Source organism: Cervus canadensis, chromosome 3 (genome assembly GCF_019320065.1).
Source record: "Cervus canadensis isolate Bull #8, Minnesota chromosome 3, ASM1932006v1, whole genome shotgun sequence".
NCBI classification, from domain to species: domain Eukaryota; kingdom Metazoa; phylum Chordata; class Mammalia; order Artiodactyla; family Cervidae; genus Cervus; species Cervus canadensis.
In genome coordinates, this window is record NC_057388.1 from 87,337,215 (window position 1) to 87,359,721 (window position 22,507).

General features: G+C 48.0%; 1 protein-coding gene across 1 annotated transcript in view; it reads left to right on the plus strand.

Annotated features, from left to right (window-relative positions):
- SND1 (staphylococcal nuclease and tudor domain containing 1) overlaps nucleotides 1–22,507 on the plus strand; it is a 411,508-nt gene that overhangs the window by 310,766 nt on the left and 78,235 nt on the right. Inside the window, exon 16 of the mRNA XM_043463642.1 lies at nucleotides 1,869–1,978. Within this exon, the coding sequence (XP_043319577.1) occupies nucleotides 1,869–1,978 (110 nt within the window). The remainder of the gene's footprint in view (nucleotides 1–1,868; nucleotides 1,979–22,507) is intronic.

A 22,507-nucleotide genomic window follows, 5' to 3' on the forward strand; every position in this document is an offset into this window, starting at 1 on the left:
AACATTGTGAAAGTCATGGATAGGCTGGCTTTCATTTTTCTGGAGCCCTCATCTTCTCTCAAAGTGAATCTTAGGCTTTTTGGTCCCATGAGTTTATTGATGTCTTTTTCAAAAAATCAGTTCCACTCCTCCTTCATAGCCTGGCACTGAGGTGCAGGGAGGGAGGGGGCAGCCCTGGTGACCTTCTGCCCAGGTGGCACTCGGGTAGGGCCTTCCGCATCCCATCTCCGCCTGAGTGGGGGAAGGCTCCTGGCACCAGCTCCAGGTACTCCCCTGCTGTGGTTTCTCTCCTGGTGCTATGCTCCCTGTCCAGAGTTCTGTTTGACGTCGTGTGTTCCTTTTCTGAGGCCTGGAGGCTTGGAGAGAAAGCTCTGTTCTTGAACTTCTGAAAACCTGGGGTATAAACTATTACCTTTCCTCTGAGCTCCTTGACCTTGAGTCTGTGCTGCGGCCAGAAACATGCGCAGCCACCTGGCTTCATCCGTAAGGGGTGTACCTTCTGTCCCAGCAGTGGTGGCCCCTGTTCTCCCAGAGGCTCCCAGCAGGTGACTGCCCTATGCCACCTCCCCGAGCCGGATCATCTGTCACTGTCCCTGAGGCTGTTTATAAATAAGAGGTCACACCTTCCAGCAGAACTGCCTTATTGCAGCAGGAGAGGCCAGCAGTGGTTTAGATATGGGCACTGAGTGTGTCCCGCCTCCCCATATTATGATTACTTTCCTTTCCTAGGTCTCTAACCTAGGTCACATTTTTGGCTTCGTAATTACAGCTGCAGTTTGAATTTTGGGGAAATCTAATTCAGACATCAAAATGTGACAGTAGTTCGTGGCCTGTCACAGGTGACCACCATCGATGATAAATATCTGCAACATCAATGATTGAAACAGAAAGAAAACGCAGTCTGCTTTGGTTAGTGAGCACCCATATTGTATACAGTGCTGTCCTTGAGTACACAGGCATGTGAAAGGGGAGATTTTGTCCTCAAGAATCTTGCAGGCTACTTTGTAGAATGAAAGATGACTGAGATTTTGAGCATGGGTAAATGTGTCTGTGATAATAATGATACAATAATAAGAGCTGAAATGTATTGAACCTTCCCATATGTCAGGCATGGTACTAAATATTTGCCATAATAATCTCCCCTAATTCCGCCAACAGCCGGAACCTACTGTGAAGTAGGTTTTACAAATAGGACAACTGAGGCTTTGAGTGGGCTCAGTCACTGGGCCATGGTCACAGATCTAATAAATGATAGCTAGGATGTGAATCCAGGTCTGTCTGGCTTCAGATACCTAATATTTCATCAAGATTCTGTTTTTTTTCTGTCCCCCATTCTGAATGAAATACTGATGGTACTGTTGTCCCAAATATAGCCAGCGGACAGAGGGGAAAGCTTATTTGAAGAGGAAAATGACACCAAGTTAACACTTTTGAATTGGATGCGCAAGTCAGATAGTAAAGAGAAAATGTCTAGGCATCAGCCAGAACGGCTCTCAGGAGGCAGAATGGCTGGGGATATCAGTGTAATTTAGGTGAGAGAGCCATTTGTGTAAGTGATGGTTGAAGCGGCGAGACTATAGGCCCTTACAGAGCGAGGAGTCCAAGACAAGGATTCATCCCACATCTTGGTGGAGTGGGGGGTGTTTCCCGAATATCTTACTTGGAACTCCCCTGGTGATCTTAATAATTCCCAGACCCTGTGACCAAGATCCCCTTCTCCGCTGTTGCTGCCCTGATAGTGGTCATTTTTCCTACCTTAGGTGAACCAAACACCTCCCCTCCTGCCACTTCTCAGTCCTACCTCATGTCATGCATTATCATCTAGCACCTATCTGGCTATCACAAATTCTTCCTTTCTCCTGACACAGGTATCGAATGCCCCAGAGGAGCCCGGAACCTCCCAGGCTTGGTGCAGGAAGGGGAGCCATTCAGTGAGGAGGCGACACTTTTCACCAAGGAGCTGGTGCTGCAGCGAGAGGTAGAACATCTTCCAGTTGCTTCTTGGATGAGGAGGGCGGAGGGAGCGGGGCTCACTCAGTCTGGTGTTTTCCTTCAGTGTCGGAGATCCGTCTGCCCCTTTCTCTGGCGCTCCGCCTTCCATGTCCATGATCCACTCCGTGTCTGCCCACATCCTGTTCCTGGAGCCCTGCTTCATTGACCAGCCACCCGCCAATTGCTCCTCACCCTGGGTGTCCTGGGATGCAGGGTGAACGCCGGCCTGCCCAGCCAGGATGCTGAGGCAGTGAGCTTTCAGCTCTGCAGTCTCCTCCTTGGTGAATCAGCCTAGAGCTGCCTGCCTCCAGCTGGATTTAGAAGCTTGACTAACCCTGTCAGGGGCCAATTTTCTTTGAACATTTATTTGTATCTTTGAGTAATTGCATTTTCTGTAGCGGGTTTTCTGACTTAATTTAATTGTATTTCTGTTTCTGCCTGTTGGGCTGGCTCTTGCAGGCAGGAGTGAGGCTGCTCAGCTGCCATGGTGCCCATCTACCTGCTAATTTCTATCAAGTCATAGTCAACAGATCCATCTTCTTTCCAGGAGTATGCCTGTCACTCATTCTGCTAGGGGGGCACAAAAAAGGAACAGTGGGGAGTGTGCTGGACTCAGGCTTAGGGTTTTAGATCTGCCTTTTTCCTTTTTTTTTTTTTTTTCCTAAGCAATCAAATCCACAGGATACCTCCTGCTTTAATGCAATATCATATTTCATAACAGTGAAAAAGATTATGGGGATCTTAGAGGTTATCTTGCTCATGGATCTTTGTAGATTCCTGGGAGCAGTAGTGTGGGCTTCTTTGGGATGTTAAGTGCTACAAATTTCTGTTTATAAGCTTTCACATCTCTCATTTTGATTTGAAATGTCAGTGAATATATTAAGGGGGGGAGGTGCTTAACCTCCTTAATTGTCTCATCAGTATCACATTGCCCTCTATTTCATGTGTGGTCAGATGCATTTGTTCGTGAAGAAGCAGTCCTTATGTTGGTATGCAAGGTGTCTTTCCCCGCTGTTTTGCAACTGCACAGCGCAGGCTGAATTGTTATCAATTAAAGCTACCCCACCCCCCACATGCCAGAGAAGTGTTCCCAGAATCCAAACACTCCTGTTGTCAGTAGCTGTTGACATTTTTGACCCTATAGGAATTGAGTTAAAGGGGCGGATATTTTAGAATTTCCCTCCTGCAATATCCCATTTGAATAAAGAATTGCAGAACTGTTTCACGTTGGAATAAGCAGGTGAGTCTACTCAAGGTCATGACTTGAAGACTTCACATAGGGAGCAGGAACAAAGGTTGGTTGGTTGGTTATGCTTTGGATGGGGGAGGAAATCCACTCACTGGGCTGCCTGAGACATTTATTGGTAACATCCTCATCACTTACTCTCTTAGTCACATTTCTGTTCATTTCTCACCAGTATCCTCTTCCTGTTGTTTCACGTCTTCTAAAGCTGCTTTCCCTTTTCTTTTTCAATCCTTGTTTCCCCAGCCATTTTTCTTCTTGATCATGTTTCTGGCCCACTGGTGATATCCAAAAGCACAAGGGGGTCAAAGAGAATACTGACCACTGAAAGGAGTGAGTGGCCCAAAGCTCTTTTACTGTCTCATGGTTATTATGATCTTACCTTTGTCTGTGTACTTGCTGATATTTGATTGTTGAAAAAGCTAAAGCTTCTTCCCCATCCTCTTTGGTGCCCCTGGCACATAAGTGAGTTTGCAGATCCTTAGTCTTATCCATGGTTGATATTGATCTTTCTTAGTCGGAGTGTCCCAATCTTTCATACCTGTAAGTTGGGGATTCTTGATAGAGAAACATGAAGCCTTTCCACATTTTCTTAGCTGCTTGGATGATTGTTGGGCTGATGGGTTTGAAAGGTCTTTATCCAGAGGAAAGACAAGTATGGCCTAAACGGAGGATAACTTGGGATCCTGACTAAAGGAACCAGTTATAGCCAATTCTGGGCAGTTTCCTTCATAGTACATGAAAACTCCTTTCTGAATGGCATAGGAATGAAGAGGGGGGTTTGTTTTGTTATAGGCTTGTTCACTAACTTTTGACTGTATAGTATCCTCATTTTTATTTCAGGAGTTGTCCTGGGGAGTGCTTCTCTTTGCCATCTTCCCTCTACCCCACAAGAATGTAGAAAAGCCCGACAGATTGGTCCTCAAGTGTAGAGATCCTTCCCACCCTTAGGAGAAGGGCCATGTGGTTGCCTGGGTGGCTGAGCATGGGACCACAGATGCGCACCACATGTAACTCTCACCTTCAGGGCAGTGTCCACTGAAGACTTCGTTCCAGCAACTCTTCAGGGGCCAAACGCTGCTGTGATGGCCGCAGCTGAATGGGTTTTCTTTCCTTGTACCTGTTCCCTTGGTAATCACATTTAGCTCAGTAAAACAGGTGTGGTGATGTGATTGTCCTTGACCCTGCCACATCCCCCTCTTTTTATATATATATATGTGTGTGTGTGTGTGTGTGTATGTATGTGTGTGTATATATATATATATGTTTTATTATCTTATTTTGGGCCAGGAGTTCTCCAGCCCCTGCCTACCTTCCCCAGTCACTACAAATCTGATCTCGGAAAGGAGCAGCACTCGGGTCTTTCGTTGATTTCACAGCACCTCCTGGGGCCCATGTGTGACCCCACAGAGGGAGGCATGGCCATCGAGCTGGACTCAGGAATCCAGAGACTGCCTTGAGAAGGATGTGAAGTAGCGGAGGGGCTGTGTAATAAACACCCGGGCAGGGAGCAGACAGAAAGCTCAAGTGTGGGGCACCTGGCCCTGAAAAGTGTCTCCTTGTTTATGAGGTGCACTGTCTTAGCTTTGGGTCAATGGGGCAGGAAGTGCTGCCTGTCTCTTTCCCAGTTTCGGGTGGAGACAGACTTGCAGCTTTTGCATCCCATATCCTCTTGTGGAGCCTGCTCTGTCACACGCAAGACCCCTCTCATTTCAGCCAGCCCCCATTATCTTGAGACCTGAGCTCCCTGCTTTGCCAAAGTGTGTTTTTACAGTCACACACGTGAGGAAAGTGCCTGGCATTTTTGGCCGTCACGCAGCTCTTTTCCTGAGTGTCTTCCTGCCACTTCTCATTGCCTTTCTGCTTTTTTTCCACCTTTCTTCATGGCCCTTCTCCTCAGCCATTGGCTCCTCTTGGCACTTGTTCCCTTCCCTGAGTCGGGACCCTGGCAGGACTGTTCAGGTCAATGGTCTGGGTATCCTGGTGGTGCTGCCAGCTTCAGGGTATTAACTATAGGCTAGACACCACATTGTTACCAGGTTCTCTTTGTAACCTGGAAGGCCACAGCGGCCCAGGAACTCTCAAAGGACTTCAGCTTTTCTTCCCAGCCTCGCTCATTTGGTGTAGAGCAAGGGTGGGCAAGCCCGGCCCACTGCCAGTTTTGTAAATAAAGCTTTATTGAAACACAGCCACACTAACCTTTTTACATACTGTCTATGGGTCCTTGCATGTTATAACAGCAAGGTTGAGTGGTTCCAACAGGATATATGGTCCACAAAGCCTAGAATATTCACTATCTGTCTTTTTATCAAAAATGTTTGCTGACTGTACTACACAGGTTTTGCTGGGTTGGGTTTAAATGGCTGGGTATAGCCCTGAAAATGGATTTGTTCTCATGTCCCCTGCCTTTGAGGCTGGACCACTTCTGGATCACACAACATGAGATCATTGTGTCCCACTGGACAGCATGTGCGTGGTGACACCCCCTTTGCCAGGCACCCCCCGCCCCCCAAATACAGCTGCCTCTTTCAGGCAATTCCCTGCCACATTGCCAAGGACAGGAAGATCCGGTGTAATTTCCCAGATGGAGAATTGTGCCCGTTGCTAGCATCTTCCCAAAAGTAGTGGTGAGAGAGAGCATTAGATAACCAACCAGCTTAAAAGTGCAAACTCCGAGTTTTTCACACTCCAGTTATCATGTGGTCCTGGGTAAGTGATTCTTTTCTGCCTTGGCATTGCTGTCTAAAACATTGATCCAGCGATCCCAGGTCATCCTCTTCTTTCTGAAGCCCTTCCTGGGAGTTCAACAGTCGTTGGGGAATCTCTCCACACCTTTGTGTCAGAAGGCCAGCTAGCTAGCCCTCGCTCACTGCACTGTTAGAGAGGGAACCAGAAGGTATTATTAAAAGAGACCAGCAGCACAGTTGAACCCTCTTCGCAGTTCCCGGCTGTAGGAAGGCAGTTCCCGGGGGGATGGGGGCATCATTTCCAAGGCCTTTCTGAATGACCCCTTTGTCCTGAGCTCTCCGAAATTGCCCTTTGCTGCTGCCTGGAAAATGACATCTTCATGCTGGAGAGTGAGCCGAAAGCTCCGGCTGCTGCCCTGACCTATTTCCCTTCTTCCTGCCGGCATCCACAGGGAGACTGTCCCCCTGGGGAGCTCATTCTGCAGTGGCCTGGGCTCAGTCCTGGATTCCCTCCCTCCCACTACCCCTGCTTTTTTTAAAAAAAAAAAAACAAAAAACAAAAATACACAGAAGCATCGCAAGCAACTGTTGCTGTTTGAAGAGCAAGTATTTATGTTTTAGAAAAATGTGGGCTCAGCATTGAATATTGGTGTCTTATTTACAGAGGGGTTTGTCTGGGAAAGAATACTTAATTAAAAGGAAAGTGGTTCCTTCTCCTTTGTTTTAGCACCAAATGTACTGCGTCAGATCAGAAAAAGGTAAACCGGTCTAAGCAGTTCACCGCTGATGAAAATAGTGTCTTCCCTCATGCCCTGTCTTTCCCCCAGAGTTCTTGGTACCTGCCCTCTCGTCCTTCCTTTCCTGTCTGTCCATGCAGGCCCCTTCCCTGTCCAGGAGACAAATGTGAGGAGGAACAGTAGCCACATTACTTGTCTGGATCAGAGCAATGAGGATGGTTCAAGCCACGGGAAGTCCACCAGGGTGGAGGACACCCACTGCTCTCCAGCTCTCTCCAGCGCCTTGCCCCTTGGTAGCCCTCGCTGAGCTGGAAAGAATAACCTGCTGGAAAAACAAGCCAGCCTTCCGGCAATGTTGCACTTATTTAGACAAAGACACCCTATTCTAGATTATCTTTACCACTGCCCAGGAAAGAGCAAAGACAGCAAGGCCAGCTTCCTAAACACCTCTGTTATCCCCCAAGGCATTAAAGGATGATTGAAGGGTTGAGTCTTTTTCTCACCTCCCCCACATATTCTCGACAGTTCATCACCCACCAGGGGTCTTTCCCTTTTTTTTTTTTTTCCAATTAATTTAAGGCTATTTTCTTTGATAGGGGCTCAAGTAAAGATTTTCTGTCTTAATAGTGATCAATTTTGTATAGCATTTTCTAATGTAAAAGTGCTTTCTTATATAATACTTTGTTTTACTCTCACAGCAAACCTATAAGAAAAATATTATCCCCAGATTTACAATTCTAGAAACTGAGATGCAGAGTGAACTGCCTCTGTTCACAGAGCTTATTGTAGGACAAATACCAAAATTCAAATGCCTGCATTCCCAAATGAGTGTTTTTTCTCCCCAGAATTTGCCAGTTTTGCTATTGTAAGGTGGTTATTCTTTTTAGCTATGTTGTATATTCCTCAGCCTTCAAATATCTGGAACTAATAAATTTGTAAAGGATCTACCTGGAGGTCCAACACTGGTTGAGTGGTCAGAGTCTCTGAGTCTGACTCTAGGGGCTCACAACTGCAGAGGAGCCATGCCTTCCCGAATTACTGACTCTCCTCTTGTCATAGTTCTTACATCGCTTATCTACTTGATTCCTGCTTCATCCTTTGTTTGGCCTTAGTGGGCCTTAATTTTTGTATAATTTCTCACTGACCTGCCTTGCTTCATATTAGTTTGATCATGTATGTCCATATTTCTGTTTTTAACCTTTCTCAAAAGATGCATCGTTTATAAATATGTAACTCCCCATTGCCTCTGGGATGAAGGTTAATCTCCTTGGTTTACATGTATCTGTGATAACCTCTGAACTTCAGGTATCTCCACTATTCGTTTCATAATCTGCACCTCATCACAACTGACATTATAATTCACAATTCCCCATACGTAACATTTCATTCCATATCTCCCATCCGTGAGGTCAACTTAAGCTCTCCACCCAGTGTATCAATCACCCCCTTCTCTTGCTCTCTTATTCCCATCTCTCCGTCCAGATATACCCTCTTCTCTCTCTTTAGCGCTTCCTGGATCTCTCAGGCTGGGCAGATGGCTTTCCTTCAGTCCCCAGAGTGCTGTGTCCATATAGACATATGTCACGTACTGGCCAGTGATGTTGAAGTGATCTGTCTATGTTGGCCTCCCCACTAGATTGTTAGCTCCTCAAGGACAAGGAGCATGCTTTCTGCCTTTGTGTTCTTTGTATCTTGCCTCATGTGTAAGAGAATCTCAACTGATAAATGTTCATGAAATCAACTCATTGATTCCCTGTGACCTAGTTCTAGAGACTGGGAAGAAGGCCTGTTCTTGTCTGTTCTGGTTCTTCAGGAAAGCTAAGCTTAACATTTGTGGGGTGGAAAGGAAGTCTTTGGAGTATTGAGGTTGGACATACAGCTGCTAATTTAAGATCTTCTCATAGAAAAAGTCCATTACTCAGGCCTGACTGTGTGCTTTCTAGGGGACTCTGACCTCCTTTGGTCTCCCCGTCTTACAGATGGGGTAATGAGATAATGGTATTTGAGCGGTTTTTTGTTTGTTTTGTTTTTAATTCCAGTGTTCAAATAGAAAGCATTTGTCCTTCCCCATGATCCTAATAGATGCTGCTTGTCTCTTTCCCTCTCTGGTGGTTTCCATACTCTGCTTTTGTTGATCTAACTGAGGTGAAGGGTTTATTTTGAAGTTCAAATTTCTGTTCAGGGATAGGCTACAAGCACCATGTGAATACCAGGCTGCCCACTTACAGCCCCTTCATTTATGGGCTCCTGACTCTTGCCAAGTTATCTCTAAAAGCTCTAGGAGGAGGGCCCTCAATTCCCGTTCTAGTCCCATTCAATGAAAATGGCATCAAAAATCAAAGAGGTGAGGGTAAATATAATGAAGAACGTCACATTGCCCTTTTCTCCCTCCTCCCCCTGGCTACTGGTCTCCACACCCACCCCCAACGCCCCGTTGGCTTTTAAACTCCTTGGGAGCCAGTCACCAGTTGCCTTCCCCAAGCAAACTCAGCAGCATGCGCTGATGGGAGCCAGCAGTGTGCTGGCTCCAGTGGGATTCCTCTCAGCAAAGCTGCTGGCTCAGCTGGCTGTTGTCTGTTTCCCTGTTCTTCTGCCTGGAACTTTCATAGCTAGTCAAGCATAGAATTGCATCCATTCTTCTGAAATAGCTGCTGGGCCTAATTCTTCATTGGCTTGGCCAAGATCCTATTACCTGTAATTATGTCACACAGCCCGACTGGTATAGGTTTGATAGGCCTCACTGCCCTCCAGAGACTAGTGTTTGCATCCCGGGCTGGATGTTGGGATTTGGGGGCAGAATAAAAGGTCTGCAAGAGATGCGGCCTCCTTATAGCCTCTATGTGGGATATATATATGTATATTGTGGGAAGGTCTCAAGGATGCCATTCTGTCTCAGGGGAGAAAATCCTTTTCAGCAGAGAGACTCTTCCTTTCCCTGGGTAACAGGTCCTTACTATGGTGAACTCTTCCTTGATAAGCTTCTGTGTTTTTTCTGCCACTTTAGTTTGGTTTTTCTTAATATTCCTTCCAGCACAAGAAAATTAAAGGTGTAAACCTAACAAATTGTTTCCTCCATAGGTAGATGCCTTGACAATGCTAGGGCAGTCCCTGGCACTGGTTTTTCCTTTCCATCTTTAGTCAAACCCACATCAGTCCCAGAGTAAAGATGTGAAAGGCTCAAACATGACTTCCCCTTGCATCTTTCTGCTGCAATAGTCCATAGTCCTTACTTTGAACCTTATCTGAATTGAGGCTTGGAAGTGAGTTATAGTGAGCAGTGATTGCCACTGGAGAATGCATTTACTGGTTCGCTAACAGATTATCACTACAAACGTAAGGTCGTGAAAATCCTTCAAACAGCCTTGCTAAGCAGAACCCCTGCCACCTATGGTATTCGATACTATCTGCCTGCCTGACATAAAATGATGTTCTTTATGAGCCATCCCTGTGGAAGACGGCTATTGCCAGGCACGTTCAGCCTCCTGGTCTGCTTTCTGTAGAACTATGGATAGCCTCTGGCCTGGAACAAATGGAGAATTGCTATCAGGAGGTAAGAGACTGCTGGACTCCTCAGAGGTAAAAGTGCCGGGTGAGCTGAGTGACATTTATTTTAATTTAGATTTCTCTTACCTCTTCAATCATCCTGGGGGTTCACTACTTCTAAGCTTTGGTTACAATTCTCTTTAAAAAAAAAAAAAAAAAGGTGGCATGGGGTGGGGGGGAGTAACATTCTTAATGACAAAGGGCTAAAGAAAAGGGACTTGGAATTAGCATTTTTCAGGTGAAATCCCTTCTTATGAAGTCTGTCCACTTCTTTCTGGAAGCCTCATTTGGGAAATAGTTCTATTTCATTCATATCTCTTGACTAGCACATTGTGTTCACTTTCCACACAAGAGATGGCCTCGTGCAGACTTGCCCCGTCTGTTTCCAGAAGAACTTCACCTCAGACCCTGACACCTTGGCCCACGCCCATGTAGACCTGAGTGTGAGCCTTCAAAGCCGGCATGTTCAGGGGTCTTCAGGCCTCACACCTCCCTGTTCTGTTTGTCCTAACTGTTCCCTGACGCACCCACTGCCTGAATGTTCATCATTTCCCCTTGGAATTATATGATTCAACTGATGCCATTTTAAAGTCCATCTCCTCATAGACAATAGCAGGGCTGTCCACAGAGAGGAAGCAGCTTCTCTTCCTCTCCAGCAAATGTGGGTTGCATTTGACCTCCAGGTAGTATTAGTACTAACTTTCTAGCATTTCTCATGCGACTCCCCCCAGGGCATAGCCCTGACCGCTCTGGTGGATGAACCAACCTCAACACCACCCTCTTCTTGCCTTTAGCACGCCCACTCCCTGTGTCTATTGCCAAGGACTGGACGAGATCCCACGGGTTCCAAACCTGACTTCAGTGATGAACTTCCCACTTGCTGCTCCACCCGTGACCGTTTCTGGTCAGCTGAACTTAAATGGATTTTGAAAATGAAAGTGACCAATGGTCTGTTATGAAATGCGGTGGTGCATGAAATAAGATTATGAGCAAGCTTGAGAATTAACAGCAGAGATCCCCTAACCTGGTCTGAACAGCATGTCTCACATATTCAGCAAGGATAAGCTCATTCTTTAGACCCATCTCTTGAACACTGAAGGACATCTTTCCCTTCCTGACCACTTAACAAAGACTGTTAGTAACATGTGCAGAGTCAGACCTCAGTGCTCATTTCAGCTTCACCATTTATTGTGTGACCTTGGACATGATCCTTAGCCTCTCTAAAACCTGGGCAATCTCAGCAAGTAATAGAATTCAGTATTCAATAGAATTCTGGAACCCCAACGGTGTTCCTGGGGTTGTGCAGTGCAGCCATCCTACTAAACCTAAGCCCTTACTTATAACAAGGGTACCTCTCTGTAGGGTTACCATGGATATAATGGATATTTGCAGTGTGCCCAGCACTGGTACCCTGGTAGATAGGAGATTCTCAGTGAGCAAAAGCTCACAACATCTTTTATATTGCTCACAAGAATTCTTACCGAGTTGAGCTAAATCTAGGATTGGAACCTCACTGAGGACAAACCGCCATAGCCAAGGCAGGCAGGATGGACTGGACACAGGCCTGTGTGTTGGGAGCATTTAAGTAGAATCAGGGGTCAGCCAGTCTCTTTTTCTATAAAGAAGAGAAGAGTCTGGGTCTCTTTGCTACTGCTCCCACATCCTCCTGCACATTAGAACAACTTCTTCCAGGCAGCGTTGCGTGCAGTGGAAACACTAATGCTCAGAAGTCCTAAACCTGCAAACAGAGCCTCTTCTCAACTTGACTGTGGACCAAAGATAAGCCACCTGTCACCAGTGGGGGAAGCTAGGACTCCACATATGTCATATGGACATCTAAGAAGGAGTGGCTTGAGGAACTGTGCCATGCACCCCGACTGCCATGGGGTATTTGGAGAGTGATCTGCCATGCTTTCTCTGTTTACACTGGATTCTGACCTTACTCATTTCCCAGTGTCACTGGGACTCGAAAATGAGGGCTACCAGGATGACTTATTTAGAGCCTGGCTTGTCCGTGCTTCCTTATGCTCTGATGTAGCGATGGTCTTTTTTGTCTCCACACCACCTTACCATGACCATAGTCATCTGACTGCCATGAGTTTATCTTTGATCTGGGTAAAGTTGGAAGGCTAGAGGAGGGTGGAGTGCCAGGCAGGAGCTGTGAAGAAAGATCCAGGCGTTATCCAGGATTGAAAGGGACAAGAAAAGGACCCACGACAAGTCCTTTGGGACATTAAGTGCACCAAGAACAAAAGCTGTCCATTGAACCAGGAATGAGAAGTGAATGTGAAGCTGCACAGTGAAACTGTCATTTTTCATTCCAGGTTAGCCTAATGCCTTCCCCTTCTCCCTCTCCCTTCTCTTGATGCAGTGGATTTCCTTGTAACGATCACCAGAAAAGGATCTTGGCACTGAACGTATACCTAGAGGTGGAAGATCATGCAAATAAGACCAGCAGGTCCGTCCTTCCCTGCCAGAGCCTTCCATAGGCCACTGCACTTCAGAACCTCTCCAGTGCTTGCAGCGCTGGGCGGCCGTTGCTGCTCCAGTTAAATCAATCTAAAACTACTGACCCAGGGTTTTTATGGCAGTACTGCAACCTTACATGAGGAGATGCAACACATAGTCCATTACCACTGATTGGATATGGATTTTTGGCCTGGCCAGTTGCCACTTGGTAATTTTAGAATAGGGTCACTTTCGGAGTTGGAAGATGCCTTGTAGAAGGATACTGGTGTTTGCTAAATAGTTGTTTCTTATCTTCATGCCCTCTTACAGCTCCTGCGGGTGGGGCCAGTGGTCTCTCTTGTCTGCCCGGAAGAGTTGGCCAGGGCTCATCCTTCATCGGCTTACAGGGCTGCAGACGTGGCCGTTTGTAAACGCCCAGGGTGCACTTAACCACCTCCTCCTCCTAATCTCAGCACTTCTACTCTAAACACATCAGCAGCTTTGTAACTTGCATTCTGTTTCGCTCTACGTTGTGGGCCTTCAGGTATTTGTGGGAGGAAGGTGGGGAGACTGGCGAACTGTGTTGTCGTTGATTTCGGAATTATACAATCACAGCCTGAGTCACTGTCCCTGGGGAATCCTGCCAAGAGCTCCCGGCAGGGCTCTCGCTGCTTTCACACGTGGCTTTTTATGGTTGGGTTCTGCTTTGTGTCTGCCATGTGACTGCCTGCCAGCCTTGGTTTTTACTGTCTGCACAATGGGAACACTTAATCCTGTTCCACCTGGAGAATGCTGAAAGGCATGGGGTGGGGTTCCTGGGGAGCCCCCAGTTATTCCCATGTATGTAGAAAAGGGTTGCCAGGCCCCCAGTGACATAATTACCCACAAGCTGAGGGCACTCTGTGACCTGGAGAGGGACCTATGATCATACAGTTTTTTCCCTCATCTGCCTCTGAACAGTTAGACCCAGTGGATTAAAGAAGAGAACTGTTGTTCCTGACCCTGAGGTCTAAATATCTTTGACCTCATTGAGCCAACCTTGGGTAGAATTTCCCTTTTCCCTCTGCCATGCTATCTGTCTGTTACATTGCCCCTTTCTTGACATGACTTTGGTTCCAGTAAGCACTGCTTCCTAAACAGCAGCTGTCCCCAAGTACTAAAGTGTTCTCAGTCTTCCTTAAAGCCAACTAGTTGGTCCAAATCCTGAGAATCAGACAGTCCGTGTGTGTCTTCCTGTTATGGGTTGATGTGCCTGTCTGTGATACCAGCATGCCCTGTTTTCTGCTTCACGGGGGAAGACTATTCACATATAAATAACATCGTCAAGCCTGTCTGCACACAATCCCAGGATCCAGATCTAGCTTCTCACCTTCTGATCTTTTTGACATGTCTTTCAGCCCAGAGTGTTTCAAAGGTCAGGCTTGAACCCCAGAAGCCATCATTTTTGTCATTATCAAGTATGATAACATATGTAACATTATGTAACATGCAGACTAGTTTCAACTTTATCTGCTGCCTGTTTAGTTTTGTTTTGCCAGTTGACCCAGAGGTGGGGTTAGTACAGTGAAGCCAGAGTTTATTCTCGAAGCGTGAGACCTTGGGATCCGCAGTACCTCTCAACCTACAGACTTGAGACCTCCTGTCAGGAGGAGCCATGTGGCTTCCTGTGCCCTGATGAGGCCTACCAAACATGTGAGGTGTAGACGGAACCCCAAGGCCACTCTTCATGGCAGCAGTGCTGGGGTGAGGAGGGGCCTTGTTGACACGTTTGCATGTGTCCTGAGCATCCATAATACCCCTTGACAGGAAGACCACCTCCAGGGAGGCCCTGCATTCTCCCGCTGCCCAGACTTCTTCCATCTGTCCTTCTTCTCTCTCTCCTTCACCCTCCCCCTGGTGTTTCTGTAATTTGTACAGTATCGTTGAGAGGTATTGAAAAGATCAATAGCAATTCACCTTTTCCTTTATTGATTAAGGTGGCGGCAAGGAAAAATGGCAGGCAGTCCCAATTCATTTATCATGAGCAATCTTTCCTTCCAAGCCACCAGTGACCTCTTCTTCTGCCTGTTACTTTGCTGGTCTACAACTAGGGCCACTCTTGTTTCTGGACTGCTGGAACAGGAATGAGAGAACCACTGGACTCGGCTCCTGTAACCAAAGCTGGGTGGGGATGGAGACTGGCTTTGAGGGGTTGGACTCTGAGCGAGAACAACGTGGCAACAGCTGATGGACGTTGCTGCCTCACCTAGCAGTTTCCTCCCCTTGTTCTTCCAAAGGTCAGAGTCTGCCTTGATTATCCGTTTTTCAACAGAGTGTAAAATGAGTATATGGAGTAAAAGACTGCCAACTGGCTGTTTCTGCTGTAGAGGCAAAAGTCGGTCCTTCCATCTGTGAGCCTTCGGGTCATAACTTGGACTCAGCTTGGGGGAACTAGGCTGGTGGGGAGTGGGGGAGGAAGGGTTCTTAAGTTTAGGACGGCTGTTTCCACCCCGGGTAAAGCACAGAGACAGCTCTCACCAGCTTCTTTCTGTAGTGTGTTGTTCTGTTCTTCTTCAGCGGAAACACCTACCTCACTTGGGGAAGGTGATGGAGACCACCCTACTCAACCCCCAAGTACTTATGACATCACCCACCTGGAGGGATGCCCCAGGGTCTTTAAATCCTTTAAGAGGGAGGCTGGCCCTGACTCCAGAGGCAGCGCTTGGCTCACCCAGCATCTTTTCCCCTTCTGTGTGGTGGTTGGAATTTTGTTGATTCTCCACCGCATACCCTTACACAGAATCATCTGTTGTCCACCATGCCTTGCACAGTCATTAAGCCCTCTCAGCCCCTCTGCAGCATGAGCTAGTTCCAGGACGTCCAGTCTGTAGAGTTTGGGCCACCAAGTGTTTGGAGCTGCCCCTACTCTGTGACCTGCACCACCCAGCAGAGGGATCCACTTACCTGGACGGGCCCTTCGTGGGCGGTGTGAAGCCAGTGTCGCCGTCAGACAACTCTCACTCTTTCGTGTCAGCCAGAGCACGGGGCCAGGCTTCTGCAGAGGAGCATTGCCGCCACGGTCGCACATCCTGAGTGCCTGCCCAGTGAGTTAAAGTCACTATTTGGGAGCCCCTCGCCCAGCGAGGAGATTTTGCTAGAAACCCAGTGCTGCTGTGTCTGTGTCAGGTGCCAGACCCAGAGAAGGCAGCCAGCTCTCCATGAAGCTGGTTAATGACAGGCGAAACTGCTGCAGGACGATTGTTCTTTTCCTGTGGATCATTAATAAACCGCCCTGGCCTGTACAGACAATTCCATCACCTTCCTTGGCTTCATCAGACAGGTCTCCCTTTCCGTCTAAAGCTTTCACAACGGCTGGGGAGGAGCAGAGGAGGGGAAAGACCTTCCACTTAATGCACGTGTTTTTCTCCTAAGCTGGAAAATGGCCCCCTGCTTTCAGATGGTCTTGGCAGCCATGTATGGAGGGTTCAAGACTTGCCATGGGTGGGAAGTGCTAGTGGCTCAGCTCCTAATATTTGCAGCAAACTACAGAACAGGCCCAATTTGGAGACAAGGCAGCGAGTGCAGCAGATGGCAAATAGTCCTGCTCCACTGGGGCCCGAGATGGGCACCATCTTCTCACTTCAGCCAAGGCAGCCTCATTCCTGCTCTGCCAGAGTACCGAAAGCATTTCTGGTTTTTTAGAAACTTCTTTTTTAGGCAAAGATGGAAGAAGGCAGAGCAAACAAAATATGGGAAACTCAATCTAGTTAAAAACATTTCCCTGTCAAACAACCTAAAATAGAACTTTTCCTTTGTTAGTTAGGAATAATTTAGAATAGAAATCTACATTTCTCCATAGAGCATTGAGTGCAAAAATAAAAAATGGATTATAAATAGAAATAAGCATGACCCATTCCGCTTCCAAGGACTTGAGCATACAGCATTCAGAATACTGAATTAGAGCATTTTATAGCTATGAGGCCTAGACATTACATTGTCCAATCCACAGGCTTCACAGTAGTTGAGAACTGAGGCCGGAAGAAGGTGATCACTTGGGCACATTCACACAGTAATTCATAGACCTGCTTTCTCCACGCTGTGATCACATTGCTCTCACCTGCACTTCTACAGTGCCTCCCAGACCACCTGTCCATCCCCTTGCAGTACAGGTAACCTTGGAGACTATGACATTGGCGGCCTATAAAAGGGAGTTAGTTGCATGTGACAGGTAGACAGAAGAGGTAAACCTGTGTGTTGTCTACACTCCATTATTTTAGTGAGAAAGGAACAAGGAGCTAAGTCAGGAGGAAGTCTTCCAGAGCCTCTGTGTTCTGTAAAGAAGACTCTCAGTAGACAGGGGTGCCCAGAGAGCGGCACACAGGAGGGGAAGGCCTGCCAGCAAGGGAAGAGGCCAGGTACCGGACCCACCTGGAATTTTCCATCGCTTATCCTGACACGTGAATCATAGAAAAGCTATTTTCTTGCCAAAAACTATGCTTCAGAAGAGCCCAAAATTAATTGGTTTGTTTACTAAGGTGATGGTTGGGGGTCAGATTTCCTAGCTGGATTGCCCTCGGGCTCCTTGGGGAACTAGGATTGCCCCTCAAGCTTGAGCTCTGTGTTCTGGTCACATTCAGCCTGGGCACAGGGTAGTGCCTGGCTACTCTCCCAGCGTCCTGTGGTCTTAGACCTGCTCACTCTGTGCTCACAGGAGGCCGATCCAAAAGCCGTGTCCTGTCACCAGGGTCTGGGCTTCATCTCCACCTTATAGCTGAGGCCAGTGACCCATCTTGGTAGCAGCGATGTCTGTTCATCTTTCATGGGGTTGTCAAGTGGGGGAGGAACAAATTACATTTTCCGGCAATTTAATTAACTCTGATTTTTTTACCCCCTCTTCTTCCAAAGCACAGCTAAATGGAGCTAAACATATACACAAGGGCTATATTTAGTCCTAATGGTGTGGTAGCGTAGGGAAAGCACAAACACAGAGGTTTATCTGCTACCTAGTAAACACAGGGAAGTGTCAGGGCTGGAGGATTCAATAGTAATAATAAGCATTTATATGGTGCAATGACAACTTCGATACAGGGCATAATTTTCTGGGGATTGCTATTAATTGTGCTTCTGCCTGTGAACGGCCCCCTGGTGAGGGGCTTTGAACACCACGCAGAGTTAAGCTATATTAAACATCAATTAAAACAGTGTAAAATAGAGTCGGAATAAAATATGCAAAGGTCAGAGTGGCTGTAAAAATGCAGGGGGGAGAGGGGAGAAAGGGGTTAGGGCCCGGGGAGCCTCATACACTAGTAGGTTCATGCTACTAGTCACGCTAAGCTTTCGAGTTTTCAGGTGTAGTAGGTTTACCGGAGAGTGAATAATGGTACCTTCTGGCTTCCCCGACTTCACTTCTTCCCCAGAAAGGTGTCAGAACCTACTCATTGCAGCCAGTAAGAAATGAGAGGAGACAGCCATGCAATCCCCCAGCACTGTCCAGTAGAACTTTCTGTGAGTTTAGAACAGGTGCTTTCTGTCAGGTGTGACAGCCACTAGCCACTTCTGGGTATTGTATACTTGTGATGTACTTATTGCAACTGAGGCACAGGATCTTTAATGAAATTTAAATAGCCACATGTGGTTAGAGGCTGCCCATATTGGACAGTGCAAGACTTTAGGCCATTTTTGCCCATACTCTCATACACTCAGGAAATGTTCGATTTGCACTCGTCTTCCTGACCAATTTGTACCTTCTACACCTCTCACTGTTTGTTTCCATTTTTCTTTTCTTTTTTTTTTTTTTTGACCCAGTCCTCCCATGCTTTTGACTTCAACTTCCAAATTCTCTCCTAAGGGTCAAACACAATGCCAAGAAATGTGACAGGAAAACATCACCTGCATTAAACCAGACACCATGGCCTTGGCCTTGCCCCCTTTTCTGCTTGACAGCCCAGAGTCAAGCTAATACCAGACGTTTCCCGCTGTCCCAAGCAGAGAAGAGGGGAGTGGCTTTGGATCTCTGGCTGGAGATCAGATCTACAACACTGTCACCATCCCCCACTGACCATCTGATACAGTTGCTGAATCTGACCCTTGAGTTTCCCAGAACCTGCAGGGATTGCAGAATCCCCACATCATCAAGGGAATACCACCTGAGGTCCCTGTGGCACCTGAACTGTGAAAATACCATTTCCCATAGCTCTTTCAACACTTGTTGAATGCTTAGAACGTGCCCACTCATTGCGATAGTGGAACAGAGCAACTAGACTTGTAATAAAAAATCCCAGGTTTAAGTCCCAGCTCCTCCATTTACTAAATCTGTGACCTTGACAAGAGCCACTATACCTCCCTGGGACTTTATCTTCCCCAATAAAAAAAGAGTCTGCTGGAGTGAGTGACCTGTAGGTGCTGGGAGGACCCAGAAGAAGAGGCCCTCATTGCCGTGAAGCCCTCCACCTCCACTCCGTTACCCCTTCGGGTGTTGAGCCTACATTTAAAGCACCCTTTTCCTGAGGCCAGCGAGAGAGGCCTTACCTGTGTCTGATTACCACTGACTCACACTGGGAGGTTGTCCAGCAGGACAGACACGCCCTGAGCCAAATTGGGTGGCATTCCCACCCACCACCCCCAACCCAAGTTGTTGTCGTACTCCTGTGCAGTTTAGGAGGTCAACGGCAGTCCCCGTGACTATGGGTTCACCTCAGAGATGGTGTTTTAGCCTGCTGCAGAAGGCGGCAAAAGTTTCTTGGCTTAAGCAGTAGGTCCACCAAAAAAAAAAGAGGTTTGGGAGTTGCTGATGTGTGCCGACCACCCTGGCCAGCTAGCTCGCCAGCCCCCTCCGCCCAGCAGTCACTAGTCACTGCTCCCGGGATTGTCCCCGGCCACCCAGAGCCCCTGTGGAGCTGCCAACACTGCATAGCTCACAAAGGGCCCTGTAGCATCTCTAATTGAGGAGCTGGTAAGCGGACGCCCTCAGTAGAGGTATTTTTAGCTGCAGTGATACAGCCTCATCTTTTTTCAGGATGTTTTGTTTAGGTTTTCTTCTTCTTTTTTTTTTTCCAATAAGTAAATTTGAAGATGTGGTCCCAATCCCCAGTGCCAGCACCCAAGAAGTTTTGGTGCACGCGCCTCACCACAGGCCTCATGACTCCTGTCTACAGTGAGGTGCTAAGGCTCAGAGTTTGCCCCGAATACCAGGCCGATGAGCCTGAGTGCACAGAGAGAGGAGAGCTAGAATATAGGAGGCGAATGCAGGCTGGCCTGGGGCTGAGGGCCCCTGGGCAGCTGGAACAGCTCTCCTCCCACCGTTGGTGGGCCTGGGGAACCCAGTGATGGGCCTCTCCGTTACGGCAGCCTTGCCCTGAACAAGCAGCTCCGCTCTGTGGCAAGCTGACTGCCGAATGCTTTTGTTTTCCTTCCCTTCTTCATCCTGGTCTATGACTTGTCACCATTTCCTTGACTTTATTTATTTATTTTTATTTGTATACCATGTGATGGGGGTTATAGGACTTTGGTGGAGCTTGCGTCACACCCCATGGATGGGTCCTGGGGAGGTGGGCAAGGGTAAGTTTCCCAGGTATATTAGGTGATACCATGGAATCATTTTGTTAATTGTATTAGGTGTGATAGTGGCACTGTAGTTATATAAGAAATGGCCATGTATTTTTGGGAGATGGACTGCTGAAGTATGGAAGGGCGAAATGACATCATGTCTCGAAGATGCTTTAAAATATTTCAGCAGAGAAAAGGAGGGGATAGCTGAACTGAATATGACAAGTTCAATAACTGTTGAACCTGGATGGCTGGTATATGGGAGTTCATGATAACTCTCTATTTTCAGTGTTTCAGATATTTCAAATCAAAGGCTTTTTTTAATAATGAAAAAAATGTTTAATTAAAAAGCTCTCCAGGTGATTCTGATGTTCATTTCAGGCTGAGAACCAGTGGTTTAAGCAATTAAATTTGGATCACTGCACCCTAGATCAGCTCTGACTTTGGATAACCTAAGACTGACCTTTCAGGATGAGTTCCCACCAGTAGTCTGAACCCCAGGCTCATGGCTAGGTGCAGAGCGGGGTGGGACAAAGGACAAGCCAGCCCTGTGTCTGCAGTCAGAGTTCACGGTGGGCAGCTGCCTTCTGTGTCTCTTGTACCGAAGGACCTCGTGTCTCCCAGCCCGAGCAGTGCTGCGCCCCGTGGCGTGCCTGCCGGCGCTCCCACACTCCACCCTGGGGCCCTCGCTCGCACACAGGAGACAGCAGACAGCTGCGTTGTGGCACACACCCCAGAGAGTCCGGCTCTCCTCGGTGTTCAGAACTGTAACCTAGTGGGATTTTGCTGAAGCTGGGCTGGGGGCGGAGGCTGAAACCTGCCCCCCTCCCCCTGCTCCCAGGAGTCCCCGTGTTCTCAGCCCTGCATGCAAGTCCGTGATGACTCTTGTGTCCTCAGTGCCTATGCTGACTCCCAAGCTGAATGTCGCGCTGGCTGCTCTGCAGGTGGGGCAAATAGCAGCTGGCTGCAGCCAAGCTAAATGGAGCTCCAGAGCTCGAACTAGAAGCTTCCATGTGACATTACCCAGCACAGCCTTGCTGAGATTCTGGCTCAGCACCTCTCTGTTCAGGGGCAGCCTTCACTGGAGGGGGCCTTGTGATTTACACCTAAATGCTCAGCCAGTCTGTGTCACTAAGGGAAGCTGAAGCGGAGGGAAGGCTACAGACCGCCAAGGTCACACAGCCCAGAACTTTGCTACCACTCATATTTACGGAGAGCCTGGGCATCCTCCTTTTGCTCCCGGGGGAAGCCTTGACATAGTCCTTTCAGCAAATGCCAGCTTGAGAGAGGTGCAGAAGTCACCTCCTGCGTCTCTGTAGGAGGGCCTGGAGCATCTATTTTCCCTCTGAGGTCTGAGTCAGTACTCGTCCTGCCGGTGACCAGTGCTCCATCCCAAATTCCAGCGCGGGGAGCTCCTCCCTCATCCAGACCAGACCAGCAGGCAGGCTCCGAGGCGCTGTTTGGGTGGGAGAAAGCGGCTGCTCTCCCTGACTCTGTGCTGCTCCCTACACACAGGTCCCCGGTCTCCACCTGCAGACCATTCATCGTAATTGTCTCCCCCGTTGTCCTGAGCTCCTCAAGGGCACGGCCCAAGTCTTTCATCTCCACGAATGTTCCCTGTCACCTGGCACGCTGCCGGCCGCTGGACTGACTCTAAGTGAACCACAGAAGGGCCTCAGCAGTCAGCGCCCGTCGGCCAAGGGTCAGAAGCCTAACGTTCAAAACAGTACTTTCTCCCTCATTTAGGCTTCTGAACCTAAACTGGGTGCTGACCTGGAACTCTGACTCGGTTTGTAGAGCAGCCTGTGACCAGGGAAGGTGTCTGTTCTCTTCCCACTTTCCTTCAGAATAAATGATATTCTCTCTGTGCCTCGGTTTCTCCCACTTGATACCCATGGGCCTCTGAGCAGTCTGTCCTCTCTCCCTCCTTACCAGGACCTCTGAGGAGGGCGACATGTTTGTAGAGAGGGTTTTCCTGTGTTTTGGGGATCAATCGGTTGAGTGATACCTAGCCTGGTGTTCTTGGAAGTTACCTCTCCTGAATCTGAAGGAAACCTCCGGGCCGCTGGCTCCGCTTAAGCAAAACCACCTACAAGAGGAACCCTCTGGAGTCGGTGACAGGACTGACCTGTCCAAGCGCGCTCTCAAGATAGAGGGCTGTCAGCCCCGGCGTGCTCTCGAATCACCGGGATGTATCTTTAAAATATCAGTCCTGTCTCCTCCATATCTGATCTAGGCGGAACGTTGGATGTTTTTTAACCGCTCTCTCAGTGCAGGTAGCTTGTATTGGGGACCACCTACCCCTGTGTCGGAGGGTCTTCGCCATAAGGAGC